This window comes from Mustelus asterias, chromosome 8 (assembly GCF_964213995.1).
Source record: "Mustelus asterias chromosome 8, sMusAst1.hap1.1, whole genome shotgun sequence".
Lineage (NCBI taxonomy): Eukaryota > Metazoa > Chordata > Chondrichthyes > Carcharhiniformes > Triakidae > Mustelus > Mustelus asterias.
The window spans coordinates 11,562,376-11,586,704 of NC_135808.1; the positions used below are offsets into that span (position 1 = coordinate 11,562,376).

At 48.4% G+C, this 24,329-nt stretch overlaps 1 protein-coding gene across 1 annotated transcript in view; it reads right to left on the reverse strand.

Moving 5' to 3' along the window:
• Positions 1-6,990: 6,990 nt before the first annotated feature.
• The window catches only part of LOC144496852 (zinc-binding protein A33-like), a 36,856-nt gene continuing 19,517 nt past the window's right edge, over positions 6,991-24,329 (reverse strand). Inside the window, exons 3-6 of the mRNA XM_078217421.1 lie at positions 19,211-19,444; positions 18,698-18,720; positions 15,098-15,210; positions 6,991-9,088 (exon numbers count right to left, since the gene is read on the reverse strand). Coding sequence (XP_078073547.1) covers positions 8,544-9,088; positions 15,098-15,210; positions 18,698-18,720; positions 19,211-19,444 — 915 coding nt within the window. The 3' untranslated portion in view covers positions 6,991-8,543. The remainder of the gene's footprint in view (positions 9,089-15,097; positions 15,211-18,697; positions 18,721-19,210; positions 19,445-24,329) is intronic.

A 24,329-nucleotide genomic window follows, 5' to 3' on the forward strand; every position in this document is an offset into this window, starting at 1 on the left:
CAAACACTCCCAGGACAGGCACAGCACGGGGTTAGATACAGAGTAAAACTCCCTCTGCACTGTCCCCATCAAACACTCCCAGGACTGGTACAGCACAGGGTTAGATACAGAGTAAAGCTCCCTCTGCACTGTCCCCGTCAAACACTCCCAGGACTGGTACAGCACGGGGTTAGATACAGAGTAAAGCTCCCTCTACACTGTCCCCATCAAACACTCCCAGGACAGGTACAGCACGGGGTTAGATACAGAGTAAAGCTCCCTCTACTCTGTCCCCATCAAACACTCCCAGGACAGGTACAGCACGGGGTTAGATACAGAGTGAAGCTCCCTCTACACTGTCCCCATCAAACACTCCCAGGACAGGTACAGCCCGGGGTTAGATACAGAGTAAAGCTCCCTCTACACTGTCCCCATAAAAAACTCCCAGGACAGGTACAGCACGGGGTTAGATACAGAGTAAAGCTCCCTCTGCACTGTCCCATCAAACACTCCCAGGACAGGTACAGCACGGAGTTAGATACAGAGTAAAGCTCCCTCAACACTGTCCCCATCAAACACTCCCAGGACAGGTACAGCACGGGGTTAGATACAGAGTAAAGCTCCCTCTACACTGTCCCCATCAAACACTCCCAGGACAGGTACAGCACGGGGTTAGATACAGAGTAAAGCTCCCTCTGCACTGTCCCCGTCAAACACTCCCAGGACTGGTACAGCACGGGGTTAGATGCAGAGTAAAGCTCCCTCTACACCGTCCCCATCAAACACTCCCAGGACAGGTACAGCACGGGGTTAGATACAGAGTAAAGCTCCCTCTACACTGTCGCCATCAAACACTCCCAGGACAGGTACAGCACGGGGTTAGATACAGAGTGAAGATCCCTCTACACTGTCCCATCAAACAATCCCAGGACAGGCACAGCACGGGGTTAGATACAGAGTAAAGCTCCCTCTATACTGTCCCCATCAAACACTCCCAGGACAGGTACAGCACGGGGTTAGATACAGAGTAAAGCTCCCTCTACACTGTCCCCATAAAAAACTCCCAGGACAGGTACAGCACGGGGTTAGATACAGAGTAAAGCTCCCTCTGCACTGTCCCATCAAACACTCCCAGGACAGGTACAGCACGGAGTTAGATACAGAGTAAAGCTCCCTCAACACTGTCCCCATCAAACACTCCCAGGACAGGTACAGCACGGGGTTAGATATAGAGTAAAGCTCCCTCTACACTGTCCCCATCAAACACTCCCAGGACTGGTACAGCACGGGGTTAGATACAGAGTAAAGCTCCCTCTATACTGTCCCCATCAAACACTCCCAGGACAGGTACAGCACGGGGTTAGATACAGAGTAAAGCTCCCTCTACACTGTCCCCATAAAAAACTCCCAGGACAGGTACAGCACGGGGTTAGATACAGAGTAAAGCTCCCTCTACACTGTCCCCATCAAACACTCCCAGGACAGGTACAGCACGGGGTTAGATACAGAGTAAAGCTCCCTCTGCACTGTCCCCGTCAAACACTCCCAGGACTGGTACAGCACGGGGTTAAATACAGAGTAAAGCTCCCTCTACACTGTCCCCATCAAACACTCCCAGGACAGGTACAGCACGGGGTTAGATACAGAGTAAAGCTCCCTCTACACTGTCCCCATCAAACACTCCCAGGACAGGTACAGCACGGGGTTAGATACAGAGTGAAGATCCCTCTACACTGTCCCATCAAACAATCCCAGGACAGGTACAGCACGGGGTTAGATACAGAGTAAAGCTCCCTCTACACTGTCCCCATCAAACACTCCCAGGACAGGTACAGCACGGGGTTAGATACAGAGTAAAGCTCCCTCTACACTGTCCCCATAAAAAACTCCCAGGACAGGTACAGCACGGGGTTAGACACAGAGTAAAGCTCCCTCTACACTGTCCCCGTCAAACACTCCCAGGACAGGAACAGCACGGGGTGAGATACAGAGTAAAGCTCCCTCTACACTGTCCCCATCAAACACTCCCAGGACAGGTACAGCACGGGGTTAGATACAGAGTAAAGCTCCCTCTACACTGTCGCCATCAAACACTCCCAGGACAGGTACAGCACGGGGTTAGATACAGAGTGAAGATCCCTCTACACTGTCCCATCAAACAATCCCAGGACAGGCACAGCACGGGGTTAGATACAGAGTAAAGCTCCCTCTATACTGTCCCCATCAAACACTCCCAGGACAGGTACAGCACGGGGTTAGATACAGAGTAAAGCTCCCTCTACACTGTCCCCATAAAAAACTCCCAGGACAGGTACAGCACGGGGTTAGATACAGAGTAAAGCTCCCTCTGCACTGTCCCATCAAACACTCCCAGGACAGGTACAGCACGGAGTTAGATACAGAGTAAAGCTCCCTCAACACTGTCCCCATCAAACACTCCCAGGACAGGTACAGCACGGGGTTAGATATAGAGTAAAGCTCCCTCTACACTGTCCCCATCAAACACTCCCAGGACTGGTACAGCACGGGGTTAGATACAGAGTAAAGCTCCCTCTATACTGTCCCCATCAAACACTCCCAGGACAGGTACAGCACGGGGTTAGATACAGAGTAAAGCTCCCTCTACACTGTCCCCATAAAAAACTCCCAGGACAGGTACAGCACGGGGTTAGATACAGAGTAAAGCTCCCTCTACACTGTCCCCATCAAACACTCCCAGGACAGGTACAGCACGGGGTTAGATACAGAGTAAAGCTCCCTCTGCACTGTCCCCGTCAAACACTCCCAGGACTGGTACAGCACGGGGTTAAATACAGAGTAAAGCTCCCTCTACACTGTCCCCATCAAACACTCCCAGGACAGGTACAGCACGGGGTTAGATACAGAGTAAAGCTCCCTCTACACTGTCCCCATCAAACACTCCCAGGACAGGTACAGCACGGGGTTAGATACAGAGTGAAGATCCCTCTACACTGTCCCATCAAACAATCCCAGGACAGGTACAGCACGGGGTTAGATACAGAGTAAAGCTCCCTCTACACTGTCCCCATCAAACACTCCCAGGACAGGTACAGCACGGGGTTAGATACAGAGTAAAGCTCCCTCTACACTGTCCCCATAAAAAACTCCCAGGACAGGTACAGCACGGGGTTAGACACAGAGTAAAGCTCCCTCTACACTGTCCCCGTCAAACACTCCCAGGACAGGAACAGCACGGGGTGAGATACAGAGTAAAGCTCCCTCTACACTGTCCCCATCAAACACTCCCAGGACAGGTACAGCACGGGGTTAGATACAGAGTAAAACTCCCTCGTCACTGTCCCCATCAAACACTCCCAGGACAGGTACAGCACGGGGTTAGATTACAGAGTATCGCATTCTGTGATCATTTTAAATATAGATCTGAGGCTAAATTGGGAACAGCGCCACCCAGTGTCTCTACTCGTGGGAAGTATGTGCTTTCTGTGATTGGTAATTTAATGTGAATCAGATTACATTTATTCTAATTTGTGTCCTGTTGCCCACGCAATCAGGAACCCAGGACTGATGAGTGTCTCTCCATCAACCCGCAGAGCATCATTCTGCCTGTTTAAGATGGATTCGGAGATCAGGTTGATATTGGGGAGACGTTGAAATCGTTGTCAGATGCCGTTCTCCAGTTAAACTCTGGACAGGTTTATATTTTGGATGGAGACACAGGGGGAAAATTATCAGGCCATGCTAATCAGCGTCGATTGCAGCCTGCCTCGAATTGTCTGGGGTGACACGGTGGCACAGTGGTTAGCACTGCTGCCTCACAGGGCCAGGGACCCGGGTTCAATTCCAGCCTCGGGTCGCTGTCTGTGCGGAGTTTGCACATTCTCCCCATGTCTGCGTGGGTTTCCTCCGGGTGCTCCGGTTTCCTCCCACTGTCCAAAGATGTGAAAGTTAGGTGGATTGGCCAGGTTGAAATGCCCCTTAGTGTCGGGGGATTAACAGGGCAAATGCGTGGGGTTATGGGGATAGGGCCTGGGTGGGATTGTTGTCGGTGCATGCTCGATGGGCTGAATGGCCTACTTCTGTACTGTAGGATTCTATGATTCTAGAACTATCCAGTAAACAGCAAATCTAACTCTCGCTTGACTTAACGAACTATTCTCAATGCCGACCCATCAATCAAAAGTTACAGATTGATTGACAGATCCCTAATCTGTGCACAGACATCCAGATGGGGATATTTGGTGAAAGAGGGACTTCTTTTGTATGAGCCTCACACTGTGGGCAGAAGGCTTGATTTGACCACTTCCATTCCCACAGCTCCGTCACCTTCCCGTTCGGCTTCACCCAAACCCAACGCAGCTGGAACTCTTATTCACACTTTCCTGCACCTGGGTCTCCTCCAGTCAGCCTCCTGAGTGCCTCCCTCAGTAACCTGTATCACGTCCCACACGACGGGTGTGATCTTACCGGCCCTCCGCGCCCCTCTGCCGCTGCAAGCAAGGATGGCGAATTTGACGCTCGGCCAAATCTCCATTCACTGCAGCAGGACTGGAGAATCCCGCCAGCATGAATGGCCGGAAAAAATCATAGAATTATAGAATCATACAGTGCAGAAGAGGCCCTTCGGCCCATCGAGTTCACACCAACACATTAAAAACACCTGACCTCCCACCTAATCCCATTTACGAGCTCTGTTATGATGTGCCAAGTGCTCATCCAGGTACTCTTTAAAGGATGTGAGGCAACCCGCCTCCACCACCCTCCCAGGCAGCGCATTCCAGACCCTCACCACCCTCTGGGTAAAAAGGCTTTACCTCACATTCCCCCCTAAACCTCCTGCCCCTCACCTTGAACCTCTGTCCCCTGGTGACTGACCCTTCAACCAGCTGCTCTTACCTGGCAATGGGCAACAAATGTTGGCCCAGCCACTGATGCCCACATCCGAAGAACAGCTGCTCCCTATTCACCCTGTCCATGTCCCTCATAACCTTGTGTACCTCAATCAGGTCGCCCCCTCAGTCTTCTCTGCTCCAATGAAAACAACCCAAGCCCAACCCAACCACTCTTCATAACTTCAATGTTCCACCCCAGGCAGCATCCTGGTGAATCCCCTCTGCAACCCCTCCAGTGCAATCTCATCCTTCCAATTATGTGGCGACCAGATTCTGCCCAACATCTTTGCTCATCTGTCTTGCTGTTTATAGATGAAGTCTATGTCTTAGATGTGGTAAGTTATGGGTCTGACCGTACAGTTAAGGCAATGTTGGTAACAAGCTCCTTTATCAAACGTCATGCTAGCTATCGTCCTACTTGTGTGGGTTTCCTCCGGGTGCTCCGGTTTCCTCCCACAGTCTGAAAGATATGCTGATTAGGTGCATTGGCCGTGCTAAATTCTCCCTCAGTGAACCCGAACAGGCACTGGAGTGTGGCGACTCGGGGATTTGGTAACTCAATTGCAGTGTTAATGTAAGCCTACTTGTGACACGAATAAATAAACTTCAAAATTATTCACGACATAGACTCAGGACTCAGCACAAGGCTCTACTTTGAGTGATCTCTCTCCAAGGGGCGTAGGGAGGGAGTGCCAAGGGTTAGGGCTGAGGCTGCTGGAGGCCTGGCCCCCAGAATGGAGGGTTGGTGACAATTCCAGGGGCGATAGGCGACCTGATACAAATGTTATGTGGGTGGCGTAACATTTGTTTACGGGAGAGAATGGTCAACGTGGTGCTAAGACGAGGGCACAGACATGGTAGCCTGAACTCAGGAGGGTTGGCATCTCGGAGAAAGAATTGCCTTTGGAAAACCACGTTCCCAGTCTGAGGAGGTTCCAACTCTCTTTCCAACCACTTGCTGCAATGCAGGAAACGTCGGGGCCAATTTGTGCCAAGCTAGCTCCCATGATCAACAACGGAATAACGACCAGCCTATCTTCATGGGAGATAGAATTCCTACAGTGCAGAAGGAGGCCATTCGGCCCATTGAGTCTGTACCAACCACAATCCCACCCAGGCCCTATCCCCGTAACCCCACACATTTAGCCTGCTAATCCCCCTGACACTGAGGGGCAATTTAGCATGGCCAATCCACCTAACCCGCACATCTTTCAGACTGTGGGAGGAAACCGGAACACCTGGAGGAAACCCACGCAGACACGGGGAGAACGTACAAACTCCACACAGACAGTGACCCAAGGCTGGGAATCAAACCCGGGTCCCTTTCACTGTGAGGCAGCAGTGCTAACCACTGAGTCACCGTGCCGCCCATGTTGGCTGAGTGATTGGCCATGACCCGTGACCCCGGGGTGGTGGGGAGGGGGGTGGGGTTGGTAAACTACACAACGCAAGATAGAAGCTATGGAATTCTTTACACCGCATTGAGAGAATGATGAGTCTCAGGTTACAGTCACATCTGAAAGGCGGAACCTCCAATTGTGCTGGTCTGCCCAAGTCCCCCCACTTCAATCGCCACCCCCCCCCGCCACCAACCCCCACCCACCCCTTCCCACCCCCCCTACCCTTCCCCTCAGTGCTGCTCTCAAAAGCATCAGCCTATATTCTGGGTTCGAGTCTCTGGAACCCTGGGCTTCAACCTGCAAACTTCGGGGAGAGAAGTTTCTTGAGAGAGAGTGCTGCCCTGAAGTACGGCCAAAAAGTGACATCCAAGGAGCCAGGGGCCTTTGAATCTAATGACTAGGAAATATGACTGGCTCAATTGGCCAATCTGCCTGCCAGTGAAACCCCCCTCAAAACAGAGGAGATGTCAGGGGTAAGTTTTTCACTCAGGATGGTGGGTGAGTGGAATCGGCTGCCGTCAGTGGTGGTGGAGGCAAACTCGATAGGGTCTTTTAAGAGACTTCTGGATGAGTACATGGGACTTAATAGGATTGAGGGTTATAGGTAAGCCTATATATAGGCCTAGGTAGGTAGGGACATGACCGGCGCAACCTGTGGACCGAAGGGCCTGTTTGTGCTGTAGTTTTTCTATGTTCTATGTTCTAAAATAATAAAACAACTTCATTACCTCATCAACGTTGGTGATGGAATGTGTGAGTTCATTTATTATTATCACATGTATTGGGATATAGTGAAATGTATTGTTTCTTGAGCACTATACAGGCAAAGGATACCATTCATAGATTCCCTACAGTGCAGAAGAAGGCCATTCAGCCCATTGAGTCTGCCCCAACCACAATCCCACCCAGGTCCTATTCCCATGTACTGACCCTAGCTAGTCCCCCTGACACTAAGGGGCAATTTAGTATGGCCAATCAACCTAACCCACACATCTTTGGACTGTGAGAAGGAACTGGAGCACCCGGAGGAAACCCACGCAGACACGGGGAGAATGTGCAGACTCCGCACCGACAGTGACCCGAAATCGGAACTGAACCCGGGTCCCTGGCGCTGTGAGGCAGCAGTGCTAACCACTGTGTCACCGTGCCTGATTTATTATTGTCCCACGTATTGGGATACAGTGAAAAGTATTGTTTCTTGCACGCTATACAGACAAAGCATATCGTTCACAGAATCCCTACAGTGCAGAAGGACGCTATTCGGCCCATCGAGTCTGCACCGACAACAATCCCACCCAGGCCTTATCACCGTAACCCCCTGTATTTACCCTGCTAATCTCCTGACGCTAAGGGGCAATTTAACATGGCCAATCCACCTAACCTGCACATCTTTGAAGTGTGGGAGGAAACCGGAGCACCCGGAGGAAACCCACGCAGACACGGGGAGAACGTGCAAACTCCACACAGTGACCCGAGGCCAGAATGTGAACCCGGATCCTTGGCGCTGTGAGGCAGCAGTGCCAACCACTGTGCCACCGTACACAGGGGAGAATGAAAGGAAGGGTGGAGAATGTAGTGTTGCGTTTACAGATAGGCTGAAGAGAAAAATCATCTCGATATAAGGTAGGTCCATTCAAAAGTCTGACGGCAGCAGGGAAGAAGCTGTTCTTGAGTCGTTTGGTACGTGACCTCAGAGTTTTGTTTTCAGAGGGTGTTGGATGTCTGGAATGCGCTGCTGGAGGAGGTGGTGGAAGCAGATTCTGTAACAACGTTCAAGAGGCATCTGGATGGACACATGAATGGGCACGGAATGGAGGGACATGGACCATGTAGAGGCAAGAAAATATTAGATTAGAGAGGCATCTGTGTTGGGACAGATTTGGTGGGCCGAAGGGCCTGTTCCTGTGCTGTACTGTTCTTTGTTCTTTGTATCTTTTTCCCGACAGAGGAAGGTGGAAAAGAGTATGTCCAGGGTACGTGGGGTCCTCGATTACGCTGGCTGCTTTTCCGAGGCAGCGGGAAGTGTAGATCCAACTCCATTGTCCAATGGATGAGGACAATGCGGTTACAGATCGGTTGAAGAGAAAGATCATCATAATATAAGGTAGGTCCATTCAAAAGTCTGATGGCAGCAGAGAAGAAGCTGTTCTTGAGTCATTTGGTACGTGTTCTCAGAGTTTTGTTTTCAGAGGGTGCTGGATAATCTTTACTCTATAGACGTTCAGCCCTCCATCCCCTTCCTTCTCTCGTTCAATCCCCCTGCCCTCTCGCCTCCCTCCCCCGTTTTCAAATGTCATAAATACAAATGGAAAAGCTTGAGGATTTCTGTCTCGGCCATCTCCAGGTTAGGCAGAGGGAGAATGAAGGGGTAGAGTTTCTCCTCAAAGCGGTGGCAGAAGGTGTAGAGATGGGCCATGTCGCCCCCGTTGTAAAAGGAGAGCTGGCCCCCTTCATAGTCCAGGTAGATGCCAACCCTGTCGGGCTTGGTGTCGGCACAGCACAGGGATCCGGAGCCGTCCTGGCACGCGTGCACCTTCCCGTTCCACAGCCGGACGGTCCAGAAGCCGTTGGCGGGTGTCAGCGGCACGTCGTCGCTCCGGTTGACCGTCTCCCCGGCGGCGCCGAGGATCCAGCCCGACATGCTCTCCACGTCCACCTCCCAGTAGTGCTTGCCGGAGATGAAACCGTCCATCGTCAGCACCGAGACGCAGAAGGTGAACCTCTTGGGGGTCTCTGGCAGCTGCTTGAACTTGCTGCGGCGTTTCACCATGGTGTGGTCCTTGGACAGGATCAGGCAAGGGTTCGCTGTCTCCGAGTCCAGGGTCAAAGGAGCTGGAACTGGAATGCAGACATTGGTTGGTCAAGGCATTCACTGGAGTGCAAGAGTTCAAAGGTCAGAGGGCGCAGGTTAAACAGGAGCAGGCTTAGGCCAGGAATAGAATCATAGAATACTCTACAGTGCAGGAGGAGGCCATTCGTCCCATCGAGTCTGCACCGATCACAATCTCACCCAGGCCCGTATCCCCATGCATTTGCCCTGCTAGTCCCCCTGACACTGGGGGCAATTTGGCACGGCCAATCAACCTAACCCGCACATCTTTGGAGGAAACCGGAGCACCCGGAGGAAACCCACGCAGACACGGTGAGAATGTGCAAACTCCACACAGACAGTGACCCGAGCCGGGAATCGAACCCGGGTCCCTGGCGCTGTGAGGCAGCAGTGCTAACCATTGTGCCACCATGTCACCCATGTTTATTTTATTTTGATTTATTAATAAATAAAACTAAGTTTATTTATTAGCGTCACAAGTAGACTTACATTAACACTGCAATGGAGTTACTGTGACAATCCCCCAGTTGCCACACTCCGGCGCCTGTTCGGGTACACTGAGGGAGAATTTAGCATGGCCAATGCACCCTAACCAGCACACCTTTTGGACTGTGGGAGGAAACCAGAGTAACCGTAGGAAACCCACACAGACACGGAGAGAACATGCAGACTCCGCACAGACAGTGACCCAAGCCAGGGTCCCTGGCGCTGTGAGGCAGCAGTGCTAACCACTGTGCCACCGTGTCATCCCTAATTGTGATAAACTCCCTGTCGAGGAATTGAACCCCAGTTTCCTGCAGGACATGTGGTGATACTAACCACTGTCCTACCGATGAGGTGAAGTTGGCCTTTATTTCAAAGGGAATGGAGTATAAAAATTGGGAAGTCTTGCTAAAAATATACAAGGCACCAGTTAGACCACACCTGGAATTCTGTGGACAGCTTTGATCCCCTTATCTAAGGAAAGGTATACTGGCATTGGAGGCAATCCAGAGGAGGTTCACGAGGTTGATCCCGGGTATGTAGGGATTTTCTTATGAGAGGTTGAGTAAGATGGGCCTGTACTCATCAGAGTTTAGAAGAATGCGGGTTGGGTGGATTAGCCATGCTGAATTGCCCCTTAGTGTCTAAAGATTGCGGGACCTGATGAGGTGTATCCTAGGACATTGTGGGAGGCTAGGGAGGAAATTGCAGGTCCCCTAGCTGAGATATTTGAATCATCGATAGTCACGGGTGAGGTGCCTGAAGATTGGGGAGTGGCAAATGTTGTGCCTTTGTTTAAAAAGGGCTGCAGGGAAAAGCCTGGGAACTACAGGCCAGTGAGCCTCACATCTGTGGTGGGTAAATTTATGGAAGCTATTTTGAGAGACAGGATCTACAGGCATTTAGAGACGCAAGGACTGATTAGGGACAATCAGCATGGCTTTGTGAGTGGAAAATCATGTCTCACAAATTTGATTGAGTTTTTTTGAAGGGGTGACCAAGAAGGTAGATGGGGGCAGTGCAGTTGATGTTGTCTACATGGACTTTAGCAAGGCCTTTGACAAGGTACCGCACGGTAGGTTGTTGCATAAGGTTAAATCTCACAGGATCCAGGGTGAGGTATCTAAATGGATACAAAATTGGCTTCTTGACAGAAGCCAGAGAGTGTTGTAGAGGGTTTTTTTCAAACTGGAGGCCTGTGACCAGCGGTGTGCCTCACGGATCAGTGCTGGGCCCACTGTTATTTGTCATTTATATTAATGATTTGGATGAGAATATTGGGGGCATGGTTAGTAAGTTTGCAGATGACACCAAGATTGGTGGCATAGTGGACAGTGAAGAAAGTTATCTCCAATTGCAACGGGATCTTGATCAATTGGGCCAGTGGGCTGACGAATGGCAGATGGAGTTTAATTTAGACAAATGCGAGATGATGCATTTTGTTAAATTGAACCAGGGCTGGACTTACTCAGTTAATGGTAGGGCGTTGGGGAGAGTTACAGAACAAAGAGATCTAGGGGTACATGTTGATAGTTCCTTGAAAGTGGAGTCACAGGTGGACAGAATGGTGAAGAAGGCATTCGGCATGCTTGGTTTCATCGGTCAGAACATTGAATACAGGAGTTGGGACGTCTTGTTGAAGTTGTACAAGACATTGGTAAGGCCACACTTGGAATACTGTGTACAATTCTGGTCACCCTATGATAAAAAGAATATTATTAAACTCGAAAGGATGCAGAAAAGATTTACTAGGATGCTACCGGGACTTGATGGATTGAGTTATAAGGAGAGGCTGGATAGACTGGGACTTTTTTCTCTGGAGCGTAGGAGGCTGAGGGGTGACCTTACAGAGGTCTATAAAACAATGAGGGGCATAGACAAGGTAGATAGTCAATATCTTTTCCCAAAGGTAGGGGAGTCTAACACTAGAGGGCATAGGTTTAAGGTGAGGGGGGAGAGATTCATAAGTGTCCAGAGGGGCAATTTTTTCACACAGAGGGCGGTGAGTGTCTGGAACAAGCTGCCAGAGTAGTAGAGGCGGGTACAATTTTATCTTTTAAAAAGCATTTAGACAGTTACATGGGTAAGATGGGTATAGAGGGATATGGGCCAAATGCAGGCAATTGGGATTAGCTTAGGGGTTTTTAAAAAAAGGGTGGCATGGACAAGTTGGGCCGAAGGGCCTGTTTCCATGCTGTAAACCTCTATGACTCTATGACTCTATGTGTAGGTTTGGTGGATTGGCCATGCTAAATGCACGGGACTCCGGGGATAGGGCAGTGTTGGGGGTAGGGACTGGGTAAAATGATCCTTTGGAGAGTCAGTGCAGACTCGATGGGCCAAGTGGCCTCCTGCTGATCTGTACGGATTCTGCAGTTCTTTGGAATGAGCTGACCTTATTGAGACATATGGGATTCTCAGGGGGCTTGAGAGGGTAGATGCTGAGAGGTTGTTTCCCCTTGGGAGAGAGAGTCTCGGACCAGAGGGCAGAATCTCAGAGTAAGGGAGTCACCCACTGAAGACAGAAATGAGGAGGAATTGTTTCTCTCAGATGGTGGTGAATCTATGGAATTCTTTACCGCTGTGAGCTGCAGAGGCTGCGTCTTTGTTCAAGGCTGAGATAGACAGATTTTTAATCAGTAAGGGACTTGAAGGTAATGGGGATAAGGCAGGAAAGTGGAGTTGAGGATTATCATATCAGATCAGTCCTGATCTCAGTGAATGATGGAACAGACTCAATGGGCTGAATGGTCCAATTCTGCTCATACGTCTTATGGTCTAAGATGAATCAGGTGGGTTTTCTTCACCCTACTGGGATTGAAGGTTGGAAAGAAAGATTTGCATTGATGGAGAACCTTGAATAATTGGGTGGCTCAGTCATGGTAAACTCACAGATGGACTTCAACCCGGATAAGTGTGTGGTGATCCATTTTGGCAGATCCAATGGGATGAAGCAGCAATATAATATGAAGGGTACCATTCTTAGCAGTGTAGAGGATCAGAAGGACCTTGGGGTCCGGGTCCATAGGACTCTTAAATCGGCCTCGCAGGTGGAGGATGCGGTCAAGAAGGCGTACGGCGTACTGGCCTTCATTAATCGAGGGATTGAGTTTAGGAGTCGGGAGATAATGCTGCAGCTTTATAGGACCCTGGTTAGACCCCACTTGGAGTACTGCGCGCAGTTCTGGTCACCTCATTACAGGAAAGATGTTGAAGCCATTGAAAGGGTGCAGAGGAGATTTACAAGGATGTTGCCTGGATTGGGGGGCATGCCTTATGAGGATAGGTTGAGGGAGCTTGGTCTCTTCTCCCTGGAGAGACGAAGGATGAGAGGTGACCTGATAGAGGTTTACAAGATGTTGAGAGGTCTGGATAGGGTAGACTCTCAGAGGCTATTTCCAAGGGCTGAAATGGTTGCTACGAGAGGACACAGGTTTAAGGTGCTGGGGGGTAGGTACAGAGGAGATGTCAGGGGTAAGTTTTTCACTCAGAGGGTGGTGGGTGAGTGGAATCGGCTGACGTCGGTGGTGGTGGAGGCAAACTCGTTGGGGTCTTTTAAGAGACTTCTGGATGAGTACATGGGATTTAATGGGATTGAGGGCTATAGATAGGCCTAGAGGTGGGGATGTGATCGGCGCAACCTGTGGGCCGAAGGGCCTGTTTGTGCTGTGGCTTTCTATGTTCTATGTTCTATGATAGGGCAGTGGGGGGGATTGAACCAGCCAACACAGCTCACAGTGCTTTTGTAGCCACTGCTATAATGTAGCAAATGTGGAAGCTAATTTGGGCACAGCAAGGTTCCACATGCAGCTTATGGCCAGGTCATCTGTTTCCATGATGTCGCTGGAGGGATGAATGTTGGCCAAGACATTCGATCTTTGAAGGTGTCAGGACATTTTCAGTGAGTAGTTAGCAAAACACATGGGATCTTGGGCTTGTAAGTAAATGGAGGTAGGAGGGTGGGCGGCAGCACGGTGGCACAGTGGTCAGCGCTGCTGCCTCACAATGCCAGGGACCGGGTTCAATTCCCGGCTTGGGTCACTGTCTGTGCAGAGTCTGCACTTTCTCCCTGTGTCTGCGTGGGTTTCCTCCGGGTGCTCCGGTTTCCTCCCACAGTCTGAAAGATGTGCTGGTTAGAACCATAAAACCATAGAAACCCTACAGTGCAGAAGGAGGCCATTCGGCCCATCGAGTCTGCACCAACCGCAATCCCACCCAGGCCCTACCCCCATATCCCTACATATTTACCCACTAATCCCTCTAACCTACATATCTCAGGACACTAAGGGGCAATTTCAGCATGGCCAATCAACCTAACCCGCACATCTTTGGACTGTGGGAGGAAACCGGAGCACCCGGAGGAAACCCACGCAGACACGAGGAGAATGTGCAAACTCCACACAGACAGTGACCCAAGCCGGGAATCGAACCCAGGTCCCTGGAGCTGTGAAGCAGCAGTGCTAACCACTCTGCTACCGTGCCGTTAGGTTGATTGGCCATGTTAAATTCTCCCTCAGTGTACCCGAACAGGCACCGGAGTGTGGCGACTGAGGGATTTTCACAGTAACTTCATTGCAGTGTTAATGTAAGCCCTACTTGTGATACTAATAAAGTAACCTTTAAATTTTAAGATACAGGGCCACAGGAAGAGAACAGCGGAGTGGGGCTTAACTTACAGAGAGTTGGCATAGACTTAATCAACTGCACCGCTCTTCAAAACAGTGGCATCTACTTGGGCGGGCACACAGCATCTCAGTTTGACCGTCCGACTGAGGGACAGCACTTCTGACAGTGCAGCACTGTCCCAGAAATGCAATGGGAGCGTCAGTCTGGATTGTAGGCTCAAAGTGTCTACAGAGGGACTCAAATCCACAATCTCCTGACTGGGAGGTCAGAATTCTCCCCCGTGAATCGTACTGAGCAGGGAAGGTATGTGCAGAAGACAATTATAGTAGGTTCAATGGTCAGATGCATTTTTAGCACGTTAAAAGGATTTTGGAATACAGCGGGAATATGGGTAGGTAGGAGTCATCTGGATGGGTATATGGATAGCAAGGGAATAGAGGGATTCGGTCCAAGTAAGGGAAGAAGGTTTATTTTTAGTTCAGTTACAACATCGGCAGGGGATTGGAAGGTTGAAGGGCCTGTTCCTATGCTGTACTTTTCAATGATCTTTGTTCTTTGTTCATATCATGAACAGAGTTGGGACTTTTGTAGACTTTCCTGTACCTTTAGGAGTTAGGCCTTGATTGGGTCTAAGGTCATATTTTGCCTTCGACCTGACTTAACGTAACAGACCAGAGCAGTTATTTACAGCATTCAATATTAAATTGAAAACCGCCCGTGCGATGGATCACTGTTTATCGTAACCTCTCTTTATAAACTTCAGCAGGGGAATAAACCTGAATGACGCTATTTAAACCTGTAGCTGAGGGAGTCAAGCTTACTTTTGATGTAGCTCAGTGAGGCATGGGCGTGTTAGCTGGGTTGTTGTGTGGCTGTTAGTCTGTAAATCCACCACAGGAGAGAGTTACCTGGGCTAATGACGGTCAGCATTCGTTTCCAAGCTGCATACTGCAGGGGGCCATTAAACTCCCCCAAATTCATGTCAGGCGGCTGGAGAATAGGTTCATTGTGTAAGTCACCTCTGCAAAGTCAAGGACATCGTTATCAAGTGTACATTGGGGGCAGCTCCTCACAACCTTTGCACTTGCATTGTGCACGTGAGTGTGCAAACATGCGGTGTGCATGTGTGTCAGCGGGTCTACATATGTGTGTGTGTGTGGGGGGGGTGGTGGGGGGGGTATGCATGTGCATATGTGAGTGCAGGGTTTTGCAAACATGTGGGGAAAGACTGTAACTGCGTGCATTGTGAGGTTTTGAGTGTGAGTGCAACTCTAACTCGGTGCGTACACTCGTCTGAGGCTGAAATTTTACCGCCCCGCCCGCCACGGGAACCAGAGTGGGTGAGGGGTGGACCATGGAAAGGTCCACTGATCTCGGGCGGGATTTTACGGTTTCGGAGCGAGCGCAGCCGGAAAATCCCGCCTTTTGCGTGTGAGTGTATGTAGGAAAAGTAGTGTGTGAGTTAATGTGTTGATGTATGTGACTGAGTATGTATGGCGGAGCCTGTGTGTTCATATGGCAGTGTGTTCATATATGTATGAATGTGTTTATGCATGTACAAGTCATAGATTCATCGAGCAATACAACACAGAAACAGGCCCTTCTGCCCAACCGGCCCATGCTGACCATGGTGCCCTCCCAGCTAGTCCCAACTGCCCGCATTTGGCCCAAATCCCTCTAATCTTTTCCCATCCATGTACTTATCCAAATGTTTTTTAAATGTTGCTGTTAGAGTCATAGAGGTTTACAGCATGGAAACAGGCCCTTCAGCCCAACTTGTCCATGCCGCCCCTTTTTTTAAAATCTCTAAGACAGTCCCAATTGCCCGTGTTTGGCCCATATCCCTCTAATTCTTTCCCATCCATGTATTTATCCAAATACTTTTAAAATGTTGCTATTGAACCTGCCTCAACCACTTTCCCTGTGTGTGTATATATATGTGTGTGCGTATATACATTTATATATATATGTGTGTGTATATGTGCATATATATGTGTGTGTGTGTGTATATGTGTGCGTGTATATTACATATATGTGTGTGTGTGTATAAAAATGTGTGTGTCTATATGAGTATATATATGTGTGTTTGTGTATATGTGTGTGTATATATTATATGTGTGTGTATATATGTGTATATGTGTGTATATATGTGTATGTCTGTGTATATATATGTGTGTGTGTATATGTGTGTGTGTATATATGTATGTATGTGTGTGTGTGTATATATATGAGTGTGCATATATGTGTGTGTGTGTGTCTATAGGTGTGTGTATATATATTTGTATCTATATACATGTGTGTGCGTGTGTATATATGTGTGTGTATATATTTGTGCATATATATATACATGTGTGTATGTATATATGTGTGTATATGTGTGTGTGTGTATATATGTATGTATGTGTGTGTGTGTATATATTTGTGTGTATATATATGTGTGTGTGTGTATATATATGTGTGTGCATATATGTGTGTATATGTGTGTGTTTGTGTGTGTGTGTATGTGTGTGTGTGTGTGTTTGTGTGTGTGTGTATGTATGTGTGTCTGTATTGGTTGGTCCTCAAGAATATATTGTTGTTCCTCAAGATGGCGCCAAAGCGTCGCGACTTGCAAACTGTGCCCAGCATACCTTCGAATTCCATCTTTTACTCTCGTCCTGTGCTTTTAAAACTCTCTTCCAACTCTTTTAAACTCTCTAACAATACTTTAATTCAATCTCTTACAGATTTGTCAAACACAACATTCTGCACTCTCTCCTTTCCTTCTCTATGAACGGTATGCTTTGTCTGTATAGTGTGCAGGAAACAATACTTTCCACTGTATACTAATACATGTGACAATAATAAATCAGATCAAATAAATATGTATGTGTGTGTATCTGTGTGTGTTTGTGTTAAGTGTGTGTGTTTGTATAAGTGTGTGTGTGTATAAGTGTGTGTGTGTGTATAAGTGTGTGTATATGTGTGTGTGTGTGTATAAGTGTGTGTGTGTATAAGTGTGTGCGTTTGTATAAGTGTGTGCGTGTGTATAAGTGTGTGTGTTTGTATAAGTGTGTGAGTGTGTATAAGTGTGTGTGTGTGTATAAGTGTGTGTGTATAAGTGTGTGTGTGTGTATAAGTGTGTGTGTGTATAAGTGTGTGTGCGTGTGTATAAGTGTGTGTGTTTGTATCAGTGTGTGTGTGTGTATAAGTGTGTGCGTTTGTATAAGTGTGTGCGTGTGTATAAGTGTGTGCGTGTGTATAAGTGTGTGTATATGTGTGTGTGTGTATAAGTGTGCGTGTGTATAAGTGTGTGCGTGTGTATAAGTGTGTGCGTTTGTATAAGTGTGTGCGTGTGTATAAGTGTGTGTGTGTGTATAAGTGTGTGTGTGTGTATAAGTGTGTGCGTGTGTATAAGTGTGCGTGTGTATAAGTGTGTGTGCGTGTGTATAAGTGTGCGTGTGTATAAGTGTGTGCGTGTGTATTTGTAAGTCTGTGTGTGAGTTAACTGAGTTATATTAACCTAATTCACTGTGTGGAAATTCCATGGGATTGGATGGCTGCATTGGTAACAAACACTTTGCTATCAGATAAAGAATTGACCAAGTTCCTGTGTGTTTGTTACAATAAGGACAAGGACAGTAATGTGCATGCACCAATATTGCAACCAATATTGCGCAGTGCATCACAAGCTGCTTGTGTTCAGAGTATGAAAGCCTTTCCTGGCTGTAGATGCCTCACTTTCTCCTATCTTCTTCCTTGGCTGCTTCCTGGGCTATGATTCTGGTTCATTCACTGCCCTCACCCTGTATTATTGTGCCAGTTCAGATAGTGTTTCACCAAGTTACCCAACTCCAAGGGTATGGCAGCAGCACCAAACATGTTCTTACCCAAGTATGTCATAAATTGTGCACACACGTGCACTTATATACACACTCTCACACACACATATATACACTCATCTGTTCACATACAATCACACATACACGCATGTACAATCACACACTCACAGACATATACACTTACATAGAATCACACACATTCACAGAACACTCGTGTACATATACAAACACATATACATTTATGTACAGAACACAAACATACATACAGACAATCACACACATATACTCAAACACACACACTTACATACACAAACACACACACTCACATACAATCACACACACACACTCACATACAATCGCACACACACACTCACATACAATCACACACACACACATACAATCACACACACACACATACAATCACACACACACTCACATACAATCACACACACACACATACAATCACACACACACATACAATCACACACACACTCACATACAATCACGCACGCACACACATACACTTGCATACATAGACTCACTGATACACTCATACATACATGAACAAACTTGTGCCCATACACACACGCTCACACACTCACACACACAGACACACAGACACACACAAACACTCACACACACATACACTTACATAGATTGGAGGGCACATGCAGAGGATTTACCTACCTCTGAAGGATACTCTTGATATTCTGCAGAAATGAAATTACAAACACTTTGAATCACACCAAATATGTTCTTTTCACAGAAACTCAAACAATTGGATATTTACAGCACAAAGAGTTGGGTCAGAAATTCAATATTCCTCTTAATTGTGGGACATTTGGCTTCTCACCTCAATCACCCCCTAACAGCACTGTGGGATTACCCCCATAACAGCACCGTGGGATTACCCCACCCCCGAACAGCACTGTGGGATTACCCCCATAACAGCACTGTGCGATTACCCCCCTAACAGCACCATGGGATTACCCCCCCAAACAGACCTGTGGGATTAGCCCCCCTACAGCACTGTGGGATTACCCCCCCCCCCACCCCACCCCAACAGTACTGTGGGAAGACCTTCCCCGTACAGATGTTTAAAGATGGTGGCTCCTTCTGAAGGGAAACCTGGATGGACATTGGCCTTTCCCTGTGTGGCCCACATTCCCGGGATGTCGGGGGACTGAGTGACAATCTCACCGTCAGTAGCTGGCTTTGATCCTCCGCCTCGATCAGCGAGTGGATCTCAGCGATGAACTTCTCAATGGAGCTGCTCTTTCTGGAGATGAGCTTGACGTTGGCCTCCAGGGACTGAACCAGCTCCTCTGACTCTCTGCTCAGTTTCTCACTCAGTGTGCTCTCCTGTAGCTGCAGGAACTCGTACAGGGTGGAGAATTCCGCCTCAATGTTTTCCTGTAGACCCTTCACCAACTCCTGCACAGGACGGAGGGGCAAAATGGACAGCTCAAAGTCACAAGGTGCCAATCGATAAAGGCCTTTCAGCCCCTTTAAACTCAGTCTACCTCAAAGCGGCACGGTAGCACAGTGGTTAGCATCGCTGCCTCACAGCGCCAGGGACCCGGGTTCGATTCCCGGCTCAGGTCACTGTCTGTGTGGAGCCTGTACCTTCTCCTTGTGTCTGTGTGGGTTTCCTCCAGGTGCTCCGGTTTCCTCCCACAGTCCAAAGATGTACGGGTTAGGTGGATTGGCCATGCTAAATTGCCCCTTAGTATCAGGGGGACTAGCTGGGGTAAATTAATATGGTTATGGGGATTGTGGTCGGTGCTGACTCAATGGGCCAAATGGCCTCGTTTTGCACTGTACAATTCTATGATTCCTGACATAACTATCTTCCCATTGTCATGTCAGGGGGTCTTTGGTTCAGTGGTAGGTTCAAGATGGTGGATTAGATACAGAATAAAGCTCCCTCTACACTATCCCATCAAACACTCCCATTATAGGTATAGCACGGGGTTAGATACAGTGTAAAGTTTCCCCTACACTGTCCCATCAAACACTCCCAGGACAGGTACAGCATGGGATTAGATACAGAGTAAAGCTCCCTCTACACTGTCCCATCAAACACTCCCATTGCAGGTACAGCACGGGGTTAGATACAGTGCAAAGCTTCCCTTACACTGTCGCCATCAAACACTCCCAGGACAGGTACAGCACAGGATTAGAAACAGAGTAAACCTCCCTCTACACTGTCCCCATCAAACACTCCCAAGACAGGTACAGCACAGGGTTAGATACAGAGTAAAGCTCCCTCTACACTGTCCCCATCAAACACTCCCAGAACAGGTACAGCACAGCGTTAGATACAGAGAAAAGCTCCCGCTACACTGTCCCCATCAAACACTCCCAGGACAGGTACAGCACGAGGTTAGATACAGAGTAAAGCTCCCTCTACACTGTCTCCATCAAACACTCCCAGAACAGGCAAAAGGGTAACAAGGGAGAGGGTAGGGCCTCTTAAGGATCAACAAGGTCATCTATGTGCGGATCCACAAGTGATGGGTGAGGTCCTAAATGAATATTTCTCATCAGTATTTACTGTTGAGAAGAGCATGGATGTGAGGTAACTGGGGGAAATAAATAATGGTGTCTTGAGGAGTGTACATATTACAGAGAAGGAGATGCTGGAAGTTTTAAAGTGCATCAAGGTAGATAAATCCCTGGGACCTGATGAAGTATATCCCAGGACATTGTGGGAGGCTAGGGGGGAAATTGCGGTTCCCCTAGCCGAGATATTTGAATCATTGATAGTCACAGGTGAGGTGCCTGAAGATTGGAGAGTGGCAAATGTTGTGCCTTTGTTTAAAAAGGGCTGCAGGGAAAAGCCTGGGACACTTGGAATACTGTGTACAGTTCTGGTCGCCCTATTATAGAAATGGTATTATTAAACTAGAAAGAGTGCAGAAAATATTTACTAGGATGCTACCAGGATTTGATGGTTTGAGTTATAAAGAGAGGCTGAATAGACTGGGACTTTTTTCTCTGGAGTGTAGAAGGCTGAGGGGTGATCTTATAGAGGTCTATAAAATAATGAGGGGCAGAGATCAGTTAGATAGTCAATATCTTTTCCCAAAGTTAGGGGAGTCTAAAACTAGAGGGCATAAGTTTACGGTGAGAGGGGCAAGATACAAAAGGATCCAGAGGGGCAATTTTTTCACACAGAGGGTGGTGAGTGTCTGGAACAAGCTGCCAGAGGTAGTAGTAGAGGCGGGTACAATTTTGTCTTTTAAAAAGCGTTTAGACAGTTACATGGGTACGATGGGTATAGAGGGATATGGGCCAAATGCAGGCATTTGGGACTAGCTTCGGGGTTTAAAACAAAAGGGTAGCATGGACAAGTTGGGCCGAAGGGCCTGTTTCCATGCTGAAAACCTCTATGACTCTATGACTCGAGGTATATCATTGATCGAGTGCTCTACATTTCCATGAACACTGGAGCTTTGTATTGTCGGCCGTAGTTCACCAGGAACTCATTTTCCAAGTCAGCAGACAACATTTTTCAACCCCAATCTGCTGTTTGTTTTGAGTGTTGCCCCTGAAGTGTGCTAATTAGTTCCTTTCAGACTGTGTCACACTCAATGGAAGCAGCCTGCCAGAAAGATGGGTGTACAATAATGAGTTAGACAGTGTCGATTCCTTCTTCATTGCGCCTCCATCCTCCCTCATAGTCCCATCAAGAAAGTTTTGTCGATCTGACACATCCCACATTATTCACTAAAGGCTCGTTCTGCTGTTTGTCGATCGATGTACTGCTAATTCCTACCACCAGGTGGCACATTAGCTCTGCATTGAATCATAGAATTATTGTGAGACTTCTTACTGAGCTTACCCCAGTCCAATGCCGGCATCTCCACATCTTGAATCATAGAATCCCAGTAAGAAGTTTAACAACACCAGGTTAAAGTCCAACAGGTTTATTTGGTAGCAAAAGCCACACAAGCTTTCGGAGCTGCAAGCACCTTCTTCAGGTGAGTGGGAATTCTGTTCACAAACAGAGCATATAAAGACACAAACTCAATTTACATGAATAATGGTTGGAATGCGAATACTTACAACTAATCAAGTCTTTAAGAAACAAAACAACGTGAGTGGAGAGAGCATCAAGACAGGCCAAAAAGATGTGTATTGTCTCCAGACAAGACAGCCAGTGAAAGTCTGTGGGAGTTACAAGTAGTGTGACATGAACCCAATATCCCGGTTGAGGCCATCCTCGTGTGTGCGGAACTTGGCTATGGTTTCTGCTCAGTGACTCTGCGCCGTCGTGTGTCGCAAAGGCCGCCTTGGAGAACGCTTACCCGAATATCAGAGGCCGAATGCCCGTGACCGCTGAAGTGCTCCCCAACAGGAAGAGAACAGTCTTGCCTGGTGATTGTCGAGCGGTGTTCATTCATCCGTTGTCGCAGCGTCTGCATAGTTTCCCCAATGTACCATGCCTCGGGACATCCTTTCTTGCAGCGTATCAGGTAGACAACGTTGGCCGAGTTGCAAGAGTATGTACCGTGTACCTGGTGGATGGTGTTCTCACGTGAGATGATGGCATCCGTGTCGATAATCTGGCACGTCTTGCAGAGGTCGCTGTGGCAGGGTTGTGTGGTGTCGTGGTCACTGTTCTCCTGAAGGCTGGGTAGTTTGCTGCGGACAATGGTCTGTTTGAGGTTGTGCGGTTGTTTGAAGGCAAGAAGTGAGGGTGTGGGGATGGCCTTGGCGAGATGTTCATCTTCATCAATGACATGTTGAAGGCTCCAGAGGAGATGCCGTAGCTTCTCCGCTCCGGGGAAGTACTGGACAACGAAGGGTACTCTGTCCACTGTGTCCCGTGTTTGTCTTCTGAGGAGGTCGGTGCGGTTTTTCGCTGTGGCGCGTTGGAACTGTCGATCGATGAGTCGAGCGCCATATCCTGTTATTATGAGGGCATCTTTCAGCTCCACTTCTCCAGCTTCCACCCTAAACACGTTAAAGAAGCCATCCCCTACGGACAGGCCCTCCGTATACACAGGATCTGCTCGGATGAGGAGGATCGCAACAGACATCTCCAGACGCTGAAAGATGCCCTCATAAGAACAGGATATGGCGCTCGACTCATTGATCAACAGTTCCAATGCGCCACAGCGAAAAACCGCACCGACCTCCTCAGAAGACAAACACGGGACACAGTGGACAGAGTACCCTTCGTTGTCCAGTACTTCCCCGGAGCGGAGAAGCTACGGCATCTCCTCTGGAGCCTTCAACATGTCATTGATGAAGACGAACATCTCGCCAACGCCATCCCCACACCCCCACTTCTTGCCTTCAAACAACCGCACAACCTCAAACAGACCATTGTCCGCAGCAAACTACCCAGCCTTCAGGAGAACAGTGACCATGACACCACACAACCCTGCCACAGCAACCTCTGCAAGACGTGCCAGATCATCGACACAGATGCCATCATCTCACGTGAGAACACCATCCACCAGGTACACGGTACATACTCTTGCAACTCGGCCAACGTTGTCTACCTGATACGCTGCAAGAAAGGATGTCCCGAGGCATGGTACATTGGGGAAACTATGCAGACGCTGCGACAACGGATGAATGAACACCGCTCGACAATCACCAGGCAAGACTGTTCTCTTCCTGTTGGGGAGCACTTCAGCGGTCACGGGCATTCGGCCTCTGATATTCGGGTAAGCGTTCTCCAAGGCGGCCTTCGTGACACACGATGGCGCAGAGTCGCTGAGCAGAAACTGATAGCCAAGTTCCGCACACACGAGGACGGCCTCAACCGGGATATTGGGTTCATGTCACACTATTTGTAACTCCCACAGAGTTTCACTGGCTGTCTTGTCTGGAGACAATACACATCTTTTTAGCCTGTCTTGATGCTCTCTCCACTCACATTGTTTTGTTTCTTAAAGACTTGATTAGTTGTAAGTATTCGCATTCCAACCATTATTCATGTAAATTGAGTTTGTGTCTTTATATGCTCTGTTTGTGAACAGAATTCCCACTCACCTGAAGAAGGGCTTGCAGCTCCGAAAGCTTGTGTGGCTTTTGCTACCAAATAAACCTGTTGGACTTTAACCTGGTGTTGTTAAACTTCTTACTGTGTTTACCCCAGTCCAATGCCGGCATCTCCACATCATGACTATCATAGAATCCCGACAGTGCAGAGGGAGGCCATTCAGCCCATCGAGTCTGCACCAACAACAATCCCACCCAGGCCCTATCCCCGTAACCCCATGTATTTAACCTGCTAATCCCCCTGACACTAAAGGGCAATTTAGCATGGCTAATCCACCTAACCCGCACATCTCCGGAC